The sequence below is a fragment of the Ornithorhynchus anatinus genome, chromosome X5 (genome assembly GCF_004115215.2).
Source record: "Ornithorhynchus anatinus isolate Pmale09 chromosome X5, mOrnAna1.pri.v4, whole genome shotgun sequence".
In the NCBI taxonomy this organism is placed as follows: Eukaryota; Metazoa; Chordata; class Mammalia; order Monotremata; family Ornithorhynchidae; genus Ornithorhynchus; species Ornithorhynchus anatinus.
This window is the reverse complement of record NC_041753.1, coordinates 21,905,676-21,920,223: the sequence shown is the minus strand read 5'-3', so window position 1 is coordinate 21,920,223 and position 14,548 is coordinate 21,905,676. Positions and strand designations below refer to the sequence as shown.

General features: G+C 42.7%; 1 protein-coding gene across 3 annotated transcripts in view; it reads left to right on the top strand.

Annotated features, from left to right (window-relative positions):
- Window positions 1-14,548, top strand: part of SLC44A1 (solute carrier family 44 member 1) — a 123,435-nt gene that overhangs the window by 75,325 nt on the left and 33,562 nt on the right. For all 3 annotated transcript variants that reach the window (XM_029055277.2, XM_029055278.2, XM_029055276.2), the window contains 2 exons: window positions 10,799-10,968; window positions 12,502-12,591. In XM_029055277.2, the coding sequence (XP_028911110.1) occupies window positions 10,799-10,968; window positions 12,502-12,591 (260 nt within the window). The remainder of the gene's footprint in view (window positions 1-10,798; window positions 10,969-12,501; window positions 12,592-14,548) is intronic.

The following is a 14,548-nucleotide window of genomic DNA, read 5'->3' as shown; positions in this document are numbered from 1 at the left end:
TTAACAAATACCACTATTATTATTATTCTTTGAGATTGTGGATGCCTCTTGGTTTGCTGAGGTGTCCATCAAAATGGCAGCCCCTTCCTGGAAATCTGGTAGTCCTGCATTAGACTTCTGCCTGGGCCCAGTCAAGACATAAAGGGGACAGAGGCCCTCAATCAGTAAATAAATCAATCAGTGGTATTTATTGAGCATTCACTGTGTGCAGAGCTCTGTACCAAGGGCTTGTGAGAGTACAGTAAAACAGAATTAGCAGACATGTTCCCTGTCCATAACCAACTTACAGTCTAGAGGATAAGCTTCCAGTCTAAAGGACGCGCTTCTAGTCTAGAGACAAGCTTACAGTCTAGAGGACAAGGTTACGGTCTAGAGGCAGCTTATGGCCTCCTTCCCCCAAAGGCGTTGTCCAAATGTGGACTGCTGGAACCGTGAAGGCATCACCCCAAATCTGAACCCAGAATGCTTCGAGGCCTGCCCAAACTTGTCCAGACTCTTGGAAGGATCCGCCCGAAGATCGAACGAACAGGAGACGTGGAAGCTCAGCACATTCTGCACAGGGCTCTGGCACCGGCAATCTCCCTGGAGTCTAGAGACTGCCCCAGCTGCCTCCTACTTGCCTTTGAGAGGCCCGGTCGTAGTGGACCAGAGCCGGAGTACTGGAGATGGCCAAACTACCATCTGTTGATCTAGGGGATCGACTGACAGGGAGTGACTTCTGAGGAGGAATGTGGCTCCAGAACTCTGAAATGTCCAACCTGTCTGCAAGATACGTTTCCTCACAAATTGTAAATTGCTGTCGCCTCTTAGGTATCCAAAGAGGTAATAGTAATAATGATATTCGTTAAAGTGTTTACTCTGGGCCTAGCACTGCACTAAACACTGGGGTAGATACAAGATCATCTCATGGGACATAGTCTCAGGTATTCAGACACACCTCCTGCTTTCTAACCTGGATGAAGAACAGGTGTTGCTACTAGTATTTTTTTTTTTAATGAAAAATCTGAGCCCGCCAAATCCTAACTCCACATTTCTTACTAACTCGGTGTCTCATAGGACCCAGTTTCATAGAACAGTTTTCCAAAACCACCACTACAGCGTTATATGAAGTTTCACCCTATTTAGAATTAGGGAGCAGCGGCTGACCTTGAGAGATCATCTGGTTCAGCGGCTCTCAGACTTTCACATTAGGCAACTTCAAGCCCTATGTCAACACTTGATCAGAAAAACAGGTAATGGTCGCTTCACGCCTTGATATTTTCTTGGTTTAGCCGTGGAGTGAGGTGAGATAGGTGATAAACAATTTTGACCGTCAACTAAAAGAAAAAAATTCTAGGGGGAAATCAAGGAGCTGTCCCTAAGAGTCCTTCAGAACTACCCAGGAACAACTGCCTCCCTGCCCCCTCCCCATGTGTTTTCTGGGAGGAAAAGCAAATCAAGTCCATCCCCTGTCTCTGCACAGGATTGCCATAAATCATCCCAGAAAAAAGATGGCCACTGATAGTTTCCAATGTCTCCCTTGGTAACTTGACTATAGGGCAGTTTTCAAGCCCCTCTCTTTTCTTCTGAGGTAAATCTTGTTTGAAGATAGAGGAAAGAGACAGCTTAGTTGTCAGAAAGGATAAAGTCAAAGGGGCAGTTCTGGCTCCAGGATGATAGTCTGGGAGAAAGACAAAAGGGGCTGGTAGAATGTTGCTGAAGAAGAGAGGATTAGATGCAGCCCAAAGTGGAGAGTTTTGCTCGATAGCATCAATCGGGCCTTTGAAGAAACTGGAAATGTGTCAGGTTGAAAGGGCGAGATGGAAAAAAGATTTAAGAATGGTTCAGGAGGGTAGAATAGGCAGTTGTAAACCTTGGAGTCAAGTCAGGGAGAAATAAAACAATTTAGCCGGGAAGATGAAAGACTCAGAAAGAGAAAGAACAAGTTTAGAGTAGAGGAACCATACTCGTCGCTTACCTTTTTCCAGAGGTGCTCAGACATACAAAACAGGATGCGAAGGAACAAATTAAAGGAATAATAATAAAGTTTACTTGTACAGAGAAGACACGGAGAAGCAGCGTGAACTAGTGGAAGGTGCATGGACCTGGGAGTCAGAGGATCTGGGTTCTAATTCTGAGAACCCAGAGAACCGAAGTGACTTGCCCTAAGGTCACACAGCAGGCAAGTGGTGGAGTCAGGATTAGAACCCAGGTCCTCTGGTTCCCAGACCCAGGCTCTATCCACTAGGCCACTCTGCTTCTCAATATGACATGTTTGGTAACTAGACTGAAAATTCATAAGTGCTTGTTAAGATTTGGAATAACATAAAAGAGATGAAGCATTTTAACTTTTTTTGCGGTATTTGTTGATCGCTTACTATGTGTCAAACACTTTTCTAAGTGCTGGGATAGGTACAAGTTTATCAGGTTGGACACAGTCCTTGTCCCACATGGGGCACATGGTCTTAATCCCCACTTTACAAATGGCTTGATGAGCTGGGCCAATCTGGACTAGGCTGGGTTGGTATTATTACTGTGTGCAGAGCACTGTGCTTAGCACTTGGGAGAGGACACTACAACAGAGTTGGTAGACAGGTTCCTTGCCCACAATGAGCTGTACTCAGCACTTGGGAGAGTACAATACCACCGAGTTGGTAGCCATGACTCCTGCCCTCAAGAAGCTTACAGTCTTTCTCCACTTGCCTAAACTTCCTACATCCAAAGGACATCCCAATCTAGTGTGCACACTCATTCACTCATATTTATTGAGCGCTTACTCTGTGCAGAGCACTCTACTAAGCGCTTGGGAGAGTACAGTACAACAATAAACAGACACATTCCCTGCCCACAATGGGTTTACAGTCTCTCCCACCATATTACTCGCTCATTCACTGTGGCCCTGGAGCCCCCACTCCACTGTGGACAAATCCCAAATAGTAAGTGCTTAACAAATAGCATCTATCATTATTATTATTATTAGACTCCTTGTCATGCTGGACTTGTTCCCATCATGTTCCCTCCATCTTCTCACCATCACTGAGACTTAGCTCTCTACCGATGGCATTGCAACTATTTTCTCTCTCTCCTGAGGAGGTGTCACCCCCTCTCAAACACCCGTGATTTACTGGAAAAGGAGGAAGGGTCAGTCCACTCTTCATCCCTCCACACACCCCTCCAAAACACACACACATGCACATACACACACACCACCACAATTACTTTCTCTTAATTTGAAATCCAATATCATCTGCCTCTGCCACACGCTATAGCTATTAATTGCCATCAGCTCCTTCTCTCCCAGTCCCATCTCTGCATTTTTTGGGGGTGGATTCAACCCTTTTTTTCTTCCCCTTCTTCTACCCGTCACAAACAGGGATCCATCTTGATGATTCTGCTCACATCCCCAACCCCAATTTCCCACTTCCACACCCTCTGCTGACATCCTGCTTCATCCCACATCAGCCACACGCCCAACTGGATACACCCTGGACCTCATTAGAAGCATACTCCATTACACATCGAGTTATGTTTCGTGAAACTGTGGTTGCTCTGGGGATGGTTTTAGTGTGGGTTACATTTTTACTTAGGCTTGCATATTAAGAATTAGGACTGGTTTCAGAATTGCTGGGAAAGTAATGTGAAATTTCTTTACATGCTCTATACTGAAATGATAAACATCACTAAAATCTCGTTTCATTTTTAATGAAGTTAGTCAAAGTACAACATCACAGGATTAAGGGAGGTGTTTTTACAGGAGGCTACAGAAGGAGAAGTTGTTCTGCCAACTTTGGTGGTGGTTTTTCTATTTTAGTGAAGAATTTGTCCAACATAGGATCAACAGCCACCACCTTATTATTATTATTAGTAATAATAATAATACTTTGTGGCATTGCTTGAACGCTTATTAAGCATTGTACTAAGCATTGGAGTAGATACAAGAGAATCAAGTCGAACACAGTCCCTGTTCCACACAGGGCTCAAGATCTAATGGGGAGGAATAATGCCCATTTTACAGATGAGCAAACAGAGGCACAGAAAAGTTGAATGACTTGCCCAAAGTCACCCGGCAGGCAAGAGTCAGAGATCCTCTGACTCTCAAGCCCGTGCTTTTTCCACTAGGGCACGCTGCTTTAGCAGGTTAACGTCTTCAGAATGCCTTTGAAGCTTCTCTCTTCACTCCTACTTGTAAATTAATCTTTTCTTGGAAACTGGTGTAAGACTTTGTAATTTCAAGATTCTAGCTAGTGGCGGAAAAAGCCTAACTACTCCTTCATCTCTTTGGGTAACTTGCAATCAGGCATTGGCTTCTCAAAGTTCAATGAGGTCCTCAATGGATAGCAATTTCTCTGAATTAGATGTAGTTAACTCATCAACACCTGTATCATCCATTTCTAAATTAAGCCGCCTGCCCAATTTAATAACTTCTTTGATTATCTGCTCAGAGGTCTCTTCTAAGCCTTGAAAGTTTGACGCGAGCTGTGAGCAAGCGCTTTCTCCAAGATTTATTCAGTGGTGATTGCTTAATTTCAGCCCCATGGGGGAAGAGTGGGGAAAGATCTACATGCCTGTAGCATTCTGTGGGAACTTTGGGGCTGTCTCGGGTAAAGCATTAAACAATACAAGTTGTACATCAGGATGGGTTTTTATATTTTTTTAATGGTATTTAAGTGTTTACTATGTGCCAGGAAATGTACTAAGCACTGGCGCAGATACAAGCTAAGCAGGTTGGACACAGTCCCTGTCCCACATAGGGCTCACAGTCTCAATTCCCATTTTACAGATGAAGGAACTGAGGCACAGAGAAGCGAAGTGACTCGCCCATGGTCATACAGCACACTAGTGGGAGAGCTGGGATTAGCAGGGTTCTTCTGACTCCCAGGCCCGGGCTCTATCCCCTGGGCCATGCTGCTTCTCTACACTGTACAATTTCTAGCTCTGACTCTTCAGCCATAACCTCCTACCACCTCCCTCATATCCCTCATGCCTCCAAATTGTCATCTGCTTTCACAGAGACCCTCTCCACTTGTCGCCGTACTTCGAATGTATTAAATGAAGTGAATAATAATAATAATTGTGATATTTGTTAAGTGCTTACTATGTGCCAAGCACTGAACTAAACAATGGGGTAGAGACAAGATCATCGGGTCCCAGGCAGGGCTCACAGTCTAAGTAAGAGAGAGAACCTGTATTGAATCCCCATTTTGCCGATGAGGGGACTGAGGCACAGAGTAGTTTAGTGACTTGTCCAAGGTCACACAGCAGGTACATGGCGGAACTGGGATTAGAACCTAGGTCCTCTGACTCCCAAGCCTGTGCTTTTTTGCTACTTCCCAACATGACAGGTTTGGTATCAAAATTTTCTATTAATAGGCTTGCACTATGCTCATTCATCGAACCAGAAACACTTTTAATGTCAGTCCCACGCAAATTAAAACTGATCTCACACTGGATTTTCAAGAGTACCATTTATGTAAGGAGGCATAGAAGATCAGCTGCATCATCTCATTTTTAATTATCTCAGAATGTACAGTTTAGTAAATGTAAAGACAAGGAAGGTCTTGTTTGATTACTGAGATTCTAATTAGGAAACTACTCATCATGAGAAAGTCATATCTAATGGAAAGGGCAATATTTCCTGTAGACAATATCTATTTTTAGGCAGGAGGGTACTTAAGGTTTAATCTTGATGATATTTCATCCAAATATAAAACACACACCTCGCTTGCTTGCTATGGTTACTATTGACCTGACACGAATAGCAGAATATCATTATGACCATTGCCAAACAGGTAATCAGTTTGGGCTAATCAGAAATCTTATAATTTCAAATTGCCTATCAATTTTATGGAAGCGTGACTCCAGTCACAATTTAACAACTTTTTCTGTGGATGATCATACAATTATTACGTGCAGTCTTTTATGTTCTTTAAAGAGTTTGTGGTGTAAGAAGGAAATAAAGAGGAAATGCAGGACAACTACTGCTCGCCAGAACATTTTGAAAAATTAGAGGTTTAGGATTCTGAGAAAGCAACTCTCTCTCTTCAAACAGGCTGTCTGGTCCTAGGTTCTCTGTAAATTGAAAAATCTCAAAGGATTAGATTTTACTGTTCCTGTCCCATTGAAATTTGCCACTCTAATTGTGCTGAGACCCTGGAAAAATTCCAAAGATTAAAGGAAAATTGCCTATGGGGTAAAAAAAATATGCTAATAGTGAAAAAATGAATTATTTCATAATTATTCAATATGCCGGTGTATCCTACACAATGGAGTGGATACCCTGGTGTATAAGATGTAGGAAAATTCCATGGAAAGTACCAGACGTGGAATGAATGTATGTCAATTGCCAGAAATTTTAAAATGCTTTAGACACCAGCAAATAAGGGTCACTGCCAAGTTGAGAACACAGAACTCCAGCAACTCCTTTCACCACTGCATCAGAGAGGAAAAATAAACATATATTTGAAAAATTTCCATGTAAAGACTAGGTCCATCAAGAGAGCAATATATAGAATTCCTTTTATAACAGCCCTCGCTCACATATCCTTTGTGCTGCCGAATACCCCTGCTTTTGCCAAAGACCTTATTCCTTCTCCTAAGACTTTTTCTTTGAAAATTTTGAAAACAATTCAATAAAATTGGTTCCTAAAAATACCTTTAAAGTCTTCAAAAATCTAGCCCACTCTTGAATTCCAGTTGGCTTCCTCTATTGCCCTTCTCAGTCACCTCTAGTTCATCTTCTGTTCCCCTCTAAAGCAACTATAAGTTTTGGCTTTCCCAGAAAACGTTAGTTCTGATTGCTATTTCCCTCGGCATTCCAATAATAATAACAATAGACACAGTCCCTGTTCCACATGGAGCACACCTCTCTAAGTTAGGTTCCCCATCTCCTAAATGGACAAGGCAGATATCGATGAGTTAATTTCATCTCATTCGGAGGAATTATTGTCCACTGAGGTTAAATATCGTCTTATGCCGTCGAGTCGTTTCCGACCCATAGAGACACCATGGACACATCTCTCCCAGAACACCCCTCTCTCCATCTGCAATCGTTCTGGTAGCGTATCCATAGAGTTTTCTTGGTCAAAATCCGGAAGTGGTTTACCATTGCCGCCTCCCATGCAGTAAACTCAAGTCCCCACCCTCGACTCTGTCCCGTGCCGTTGCTGCCCAGCACGGGTGAGATTGCCATCCACTTGCTAGCCACTGCCCAAAGTAGGAATGGAATGGATATGCCTCTGATTGACTCTCCCTCCCATAGCCGAGACTGGTAGAGTACTGGACATTCTCCAGGTGCGACCCTGAGAGGGGAGAGATTAAATAGGCCGCTATAAAAGGCCTAGGTTGGCTTAACTGTATGTTCTTTTTTATAAATACAAAGAAATTGTAAAGTGCTGTTGTACCGTAGTCTTCCAAACACTTAGTCAGTGTCCTCCACATGGTAAATACCCGATAGATGCCTTTGGTTGACAAATTAATCTCATTTCACTTTGAGAATCCAGTACATCATTGCAAGACACTGAAACAGATGAAGCAGTAGTTAGGCTTTCTTCACCACTAGCTAAAATCTTGAAATTGCAAGCCCGGCCTCAGTTTTCAAGGGAGCAGAAAATATCTCCTAGATTATCTCAGAACTTCCATCCATTTTGTCCAAGTTCTTTTGCAACTTTGCATCCAGATATTGCATTTTTCTACATTTCTCCCATCACGTCATTTTCGGGGGGGTTAACTTCATCTTTGTTGCCACCAACTTTCATCTTTTATTTTGCTCTCCATGTTCCAAACATACTAAGTGCTGGGACCAATAGAAGATAATCAGGTTGGACACAGCCCCCGTCCCACATGGGGTTCATTTCTAAGAGGGAGAGCATCTATTTGGGGTTAAATCATTTAACTGGTGAAGAAACCGAGGCACCGAGAAGTGACTTGCCCTTGCAAGTCGGGGAACTGGGGTTAGAACCAAGGTCCTCTGTCTCCCAAGTCCATGCTCTTTCCACTCTCTGTGCCCGGTGAATCAGTGGTAACCTAACGGGGACCAGCTACCAGTTAGACAATTTTGATGACACTTCTTCTTTCTTCTTTATGGTTTCCGTTAAACGCTTACTATGTGCCACGCACTGGACTAAACGCTGAGGTAGATACAAGATCGTCATGTTGGCCACAGTCCCTGTCCCAAGTGGGGCTCCCAGTCTTAATCCCCATTTTCTAGATGAGGTAACCGAGGCACAGAGAAGTGAAGAGACTGGCCCAAGGTCACCCAGCAGACAAGAGGCGGAGATGGAATTTACCATGGGAGATGCTATAGTAGCCGTGTTTATTAGCGCCAGTTTGGTGCAGTTTACTGTATAGGTGCTTGGGAGGTACTGAATAATGAAGTGACGTGTTCTGCTGGCTAGGTTTCCAACATCTTTGGAAGGAAAATGAAACCTGAAAACTTAACCTTAAAGTAGACTTGTAGCCAAGACTCTAACCGAATCAGATTAGAGGGCTAAATCTTAGACAAACAAGAGAGTTAAGTAGATAATGGAGGTAGCCGGCCGGCATCTTAATAGGGCTTTCCAGTGAATTGCAGCTTGGAGTCTGGTAGGGGCTTTGAAATAATTAGTCTCCCTGAGCCGTGAGAGAAGGAAGAAAACCAATATGATGCTCTGCTGCCAGGCTAGAGCTCGATATAACTCTATCACGCCGCCAAACTCTCGCCCACGTCCTGCCTCTGGCCTGGAATGCCCTCCCTCTTCCTAACTGACAATTACTCACCCCCCCACACTTCAAAGCCTTATTGAAAGCATATCTTCAAGAGGCCTTCACAGATTAAGCCCCCCCCCCCCCCCACTTCGTCACCCTGACTTGCTTCCTTTGTTCTTACCCCCTCCCAGGCCCACAGCACTTACTTACATAGCTGTCATTTATTTATTTATAGTAATGTCTATCTCCCCTTCTAGACTATAAGCTCATTGTGGCCAGGGAATGTATATGTTGCTATATTGCACTCTCCCAAGCGCTTCGTACAGTGCTCTGCACACAGTAAGTGCCCAACACAATAAAGTTTTAGATTCATTTTTCTGTTGGGTGTTGCGGAGGGAAAACTGCTCCCCCCACCCAATAATAATAACAATAATAATGTTGGTATTTGTTAAGCACTTAGTATGTGCAGAGCACTGTTCTAAGTGCTGGGGTAGACACAGGGGAATCAGGTTGTCCCACGTGGGTCTCACAGTCTTAATCCCCATTTTACAGATGAGGGAACTGAGGCACAGAGAAGTTAAGTGACTTGCCCACAGTCACACAGCTGACAAGTGGCAGAGCTGGGATTCGAACTCATGAGCCCTGACTCCAAAGCCCGTGCTCTTTTCCACTCAGCCACGCTGCTTCCCAATAACCAAGACAGTGATATTTCACTTCAGAAAAAAAAACAGGAAAAAAATGTGCCCTCTCTTATGAAAAACCTAAAAAGAGAAGCATGTGTGTGTGTTATACTGTTGTGTTGTATTCTCTCAGGTGCTTAGTACAGTGCCCTGCACACGTAAGTGCTCACTAAATACAGTTGATTGATTTAAAAAAATCCAAAAAACTTGTGACCTACTAATAGCCTGAAGACTGATGTACAAAACACTACTTTTAGAGCCCAGGTAAAATGTCACAGCTCCAAAAAAAAAAAAAAAAGCAGGCAACCAAGCAGGGTGATAGACCATTTAGAGGGAAAAATTCATCCTTCAGTCTATTAAATTGGGTGATTTTTCCATTACTTTTTATTAACTAAGGCAATGTAATAATATAACTCGGAAACTCATTGGACATCAGCTCTACAAGCACTTTTTAAGTACACATAAATATTCTCCCTACTTTTCAACAATGGAAAGTAAAGGCGTGAAATTGAAATGATTTATTCCAAGTTGCACAAGGAGTTAGTTGCATTACTGGAAATGTAGAACCCTTGATGCTTGACACCCAGTCCAGTAATTTTAACTGTTAATGTGATCCAAAAAGAGCATCAGTTTTCTCTGTGAAAGCAAGAGACATTAGCCTCATTCACAGACTTAGGTGGTGAAAATGAGATGGGTATTTTGAAAAACTGTTTAGAAAATTGCATTTGACTTGTTTAATGTGTTTGCCGAGAAGGGTCTGGTGTTGTCTGAACATTTTAATAGCCTGACTGGTACTTAATTCACGCATGCCTGAGCATGCATTTGCACATACATACATGGGCAGGCTTTTATGCTCTCTACCTTCATGTGAATCTGAGACCACTGAAGAAATTGATCTGACCGTAGCAAACTGTCAGAGCAGATTTCAAATATTTGCATGATGTACTGGAGAAAACATTCTGCAGAGAGGTCGAGTGCTTCAGTCGTGAGGGTGAATGTTTTTATGCAGTCGTATTATCTTAGCTGAATTAATAGTCAGAAATTCAGTCTCAAGACAGGGAAGGAGAGAGTTCCAAGTTGGTTTATCATCTCTCACTTGGTTGTCAGATATCTAGGCAGAAGTAAGCTTCTGGTTTTGCTTTCAGTCTGGTTCTTTGTGTGTGTTTTTTGTTGTCGTTGTGTTGTTGTTGTTGTTGTTGTTGTTGTTACGGTTTTTATTTTCAGATGGGGAGGGTAATATCGTCTGTTGGAACGTGCACTCCACCCTCTTTTTAAGGTTTTGTAGTCATCCTCATTGTAGCAGCACCTCTCTATTAAGGTCCCAGCTCCTCGTTCCCAGTACTAGTTTGATGAGGGTGGAGTGTATTGCATCCATTCACCTTTCATTTGTGTTTGATGTGGCATTTATATTAAGTAGGAGTAATTTTTTTTTCTGATTTTTTTTCTTGTGTCACCAGTGCACCTATTCCATTCTTCCATCGCTGTGCTCCTGTGAACATTTCCTGCTATGCCAAGTTTGCAGAGGCCCTGATCACCTTTGTCAATGACAATAGTGCCTTACACAGGCTGATTAGTGGAGTAATGGCCAGCAAAGAAATTATAATGGGACTTTGCTTGTTATCACTAGGTAATTGTTTTTATCCTTACACTGTGACTACAAACCGGTAAACAGTTCTTCAGGAAATTTGCAGAACGCTTGTCTTCACAAAGCTAAAATAATTATTTCAGAATAAATACACTTGTATTCTGAAATACAGTTTTCCACTCTTCTTTTGTGGAGAGGGAAGGGTGTTTGTCCAATCTCTGATGATGTGAAGCCACGGATATTTGGGGCGGGGGAGTTTTAGAAGCTGCTGTTCAGTAGTAGCACTGCATCCATTGTACAAGCTTCATTTTCAGTCGCATTTCAGTAACTCTGTGCATTAAAGTGAAAATGTGTGTGGTTGTATACGATGCCAAATTCCACAGCCCCTTACTCGGATCATAGTGTTAAAAGATGTTGTCAGTTCTATTTCTGCGACTCATTCTGTTGACTTGTCCTCTCCCAAGCGCTCAGTACAGTGCTCTTCAAATAGCAAGCGTTCAATAATAATAATTGTGGTATTTGTTAAGCACATCAAGCGATAAATTAAGATGGGCAGGCTACTGTTCTCTCTTTCCTCTCGCCTTGCAACTTTGGGAGAGAGTTTGGCACATTACAACCTAATGGTTAGCAGGCAAAGGTGTTAATTCAATGGCCCCGACTGCTTTTGGGGGTAGTTTTTCCAAAAACATCTCCAACCCCACTCGGCAAATGAAAACACTGAGAAAAAAGGTGCGCCAGGTGATTCAGAAAATGAATTTACATTTACTGTCAGGATCCCCAGTGGACATTGTACATTCTGAAAAGTTAAAATAGTGATTAAAAGTTACGGAAGAATTCAGGCACTCATATTTATTGAGCGCTTACTGTGTGCAGGCACTGTACTAAGCACTTGGGAGAGTACAAGATAACAGACATATTACCTGCCCACAACAAGCTTACAGTCTAGAGGGGAGACATCCCTAGGATGGGGCACAATGAGCGATGAAATCCTAATTGGCGCAAATAAAAAACATACTTTAACTGATACAGGTCTGGCCCAAAATGGAACACTTTTTCTGGTCAGCAGCATGACATCCTCTAAGTGACAAGCCATATTATCCCCCCTTGTTTGTTGGCATATGTGTTTGCATGTGACTTCTGCTCCACCACTTGTGAGATGTGCAGTGTTTCTTTCCTTATGGGAGACTCACAATATTCAACGTGCCGTTACTTCTGTCACCGTATACATCATCAGCATGTGCGTGTACGCCTGTCTCTTAAAGCCCATAAATATGTACATTTTTGTTGTCGTCATTTGGGATGGTAGTGATTTTCAAATAGCAGAGGTAGCGGATTGAATCTGTGGAAGCCACCAGGGTTTTCCTACCTTATCCGAACAAAGGTATAAATTTGTAATCTCGAAGAATGGGTATTTCCTCAAAAAGAAATTGCCATTATTCATCGATGGTATTTATTGAGCACTTGCCATGTACAGAGCACTAGACTAAGCGCTTAAAATGTACTAGCCCAAGTATTTCTCTTTATGGTGCATTTCGTTTCAGTAATCGCTTGACTTGGTCTCTGTTTTCCCTGCAGTTCTCTCCATGATCTTGATGGTCATAATCAGGTACATTTCAAGAGTACTTGTATGGATTTTAACAATTCTGGTCATACTGGGTTCACTTGGTAAGTTACCAATTTACTTGTTTGTTAGTGAATGGATTTGATTCTTTATGCTGCTTTTTTGGATATAATTTATCCCCTACCCGACAAACGTATTGCCCAATTATAGTGAATATCCCCCTAGGAGGCCTGCGTATTACCAGGCATGTATTTAAAGCAAATTAACATTGCTATGTGAAGCAAACCTGTTTGAGGTGCATGATTCCAACTGTACTTCAAATTAGTCAATCCACTGTGTTTATTGAGGACTTACTGTGTGCAGAGCTGTATTAAGCACTTCGGAGAGTACAGTTCAACCAGCATTGGTAGTTGCATTGTTTTTGCTCTGAACTCTGGATGGATAAATTGCATAAAATGGGCGTTTCATTAGCATCTGAAATAAGAGGACCCCTGAAGGAATTTGACCAAAAAAATGAAGAATTTGAATCCAAGAGTAGATTCTCCTGTAGGGAAAAATCAGTCGTGAGGACGTTTCTTGGTTTAATTTGCTGCCCTTCCTTGTTTTCCTCCCTTCTGACTTTCTCTCCATTTCCTCCAGTGTTTTTTTATGGTATTTGTTAAGCACTTACTATGTGTTAGGCAGTGTACTAAGCACTGGGCTAGGTACAACTTTATCAGGTTGGACACAGTCCATATCCCACGTGGGGCTCACAGTGGTAATCCCCATTTTCCAGATGAGGTAACTGAGGCCCAGAGAAGTGAAATGACTTGCCCACGGTCACACAGGAAACAAGTGGTGGAGCCAGAATTAGAACCCAGATCCTTTTGACTCCCAGGCCCATGTTCTATCCACTAGGCCACGCTGCTTCTCTCCCTTGCCATTTGAATTGGCCCTTCCATATGAGCCTTGCATTTCTCAATGCCTGAATCACCCTACCTGAATTGTTGAGGTTCCAATATCCATCTGATGACATGGTCCTGGCAACATGGGCTCCTGGAAGAAGGGGTGACCGGTAGGGAAATTTGTGATTCTGTCACTCATAGTTAATTTTGCCTCTTCCTACCCTATTGTCTTATCATGGATCTTTCTTCTTTTTCCTTTCACTTCCTCATATCTTTTACAGATGGGAAACAGCATGTCCTAATGGAAAGAGCCCAGACCTAGGAGTCAGAGGACGTGGGTTCTAATCCCGGCTCTCCACTTGCCTGCTGTGTGACCTTGAGCAAGTCACTTAACTTCTCTCTGCCTCTATTTCTTCAACTGTAAAATGGGGATCCAATACCTGTTCTCCCTCTTACTTAGACTGTAAATCTAATATGGGACAGGGACCCTGTCTGACCTGATTAACTTGTATCTATCCCAGCACGTAGAACATTGCCTGGCACCTAATAGGCGCTCAACAAATACCATTAAAAAAAGATGGATTTTCTTTCCCCCCTCACCTAACTCATAATAACTCCCTCATTCTAGGACTGCACCCTCACACCTTCATTTTTGCTTTGCCCACGTATTATCGGATCTCTAGTTCTTTCCTGGAAGTAGTTAGCTTGTGGGCGGAGAACTTGTCTACCAAGTCAGGTGTACTGTCCTCTTCCAAATGCGTAGTACCAGGTTCTGCATACAGTTTGTGCTCAGTAAATACCACTGAAGGCGATGATGATAATGCTAGGTCTCTTCCTTGAACTGTAGTTTATTTTTGCTGACTATCCTTTAACTCCATAGATGTCAACTGGGTTAGATTTTGATGAGGCTAGACTAGGATAAATTAGAGAGTCTCCACTCTAGACTGTAAGCTCGTTGTGGACAGGAAACGTGTCTGCTAATTCTGTCGTATTGTGCTCTTCCCAAGTGTTTAATACAGTGCTCTGCACATAGTAAGCGACCAATCAATACGATTGATTGATTGATTTACATGGGTCTGCGTGATACGGGAGACCGAAATCCCGAACAGGGAAGATGGCAGACTGCTGAGAAGGGACCGAAATAACACACATAATAATGATAATGTTATTTGTTAAG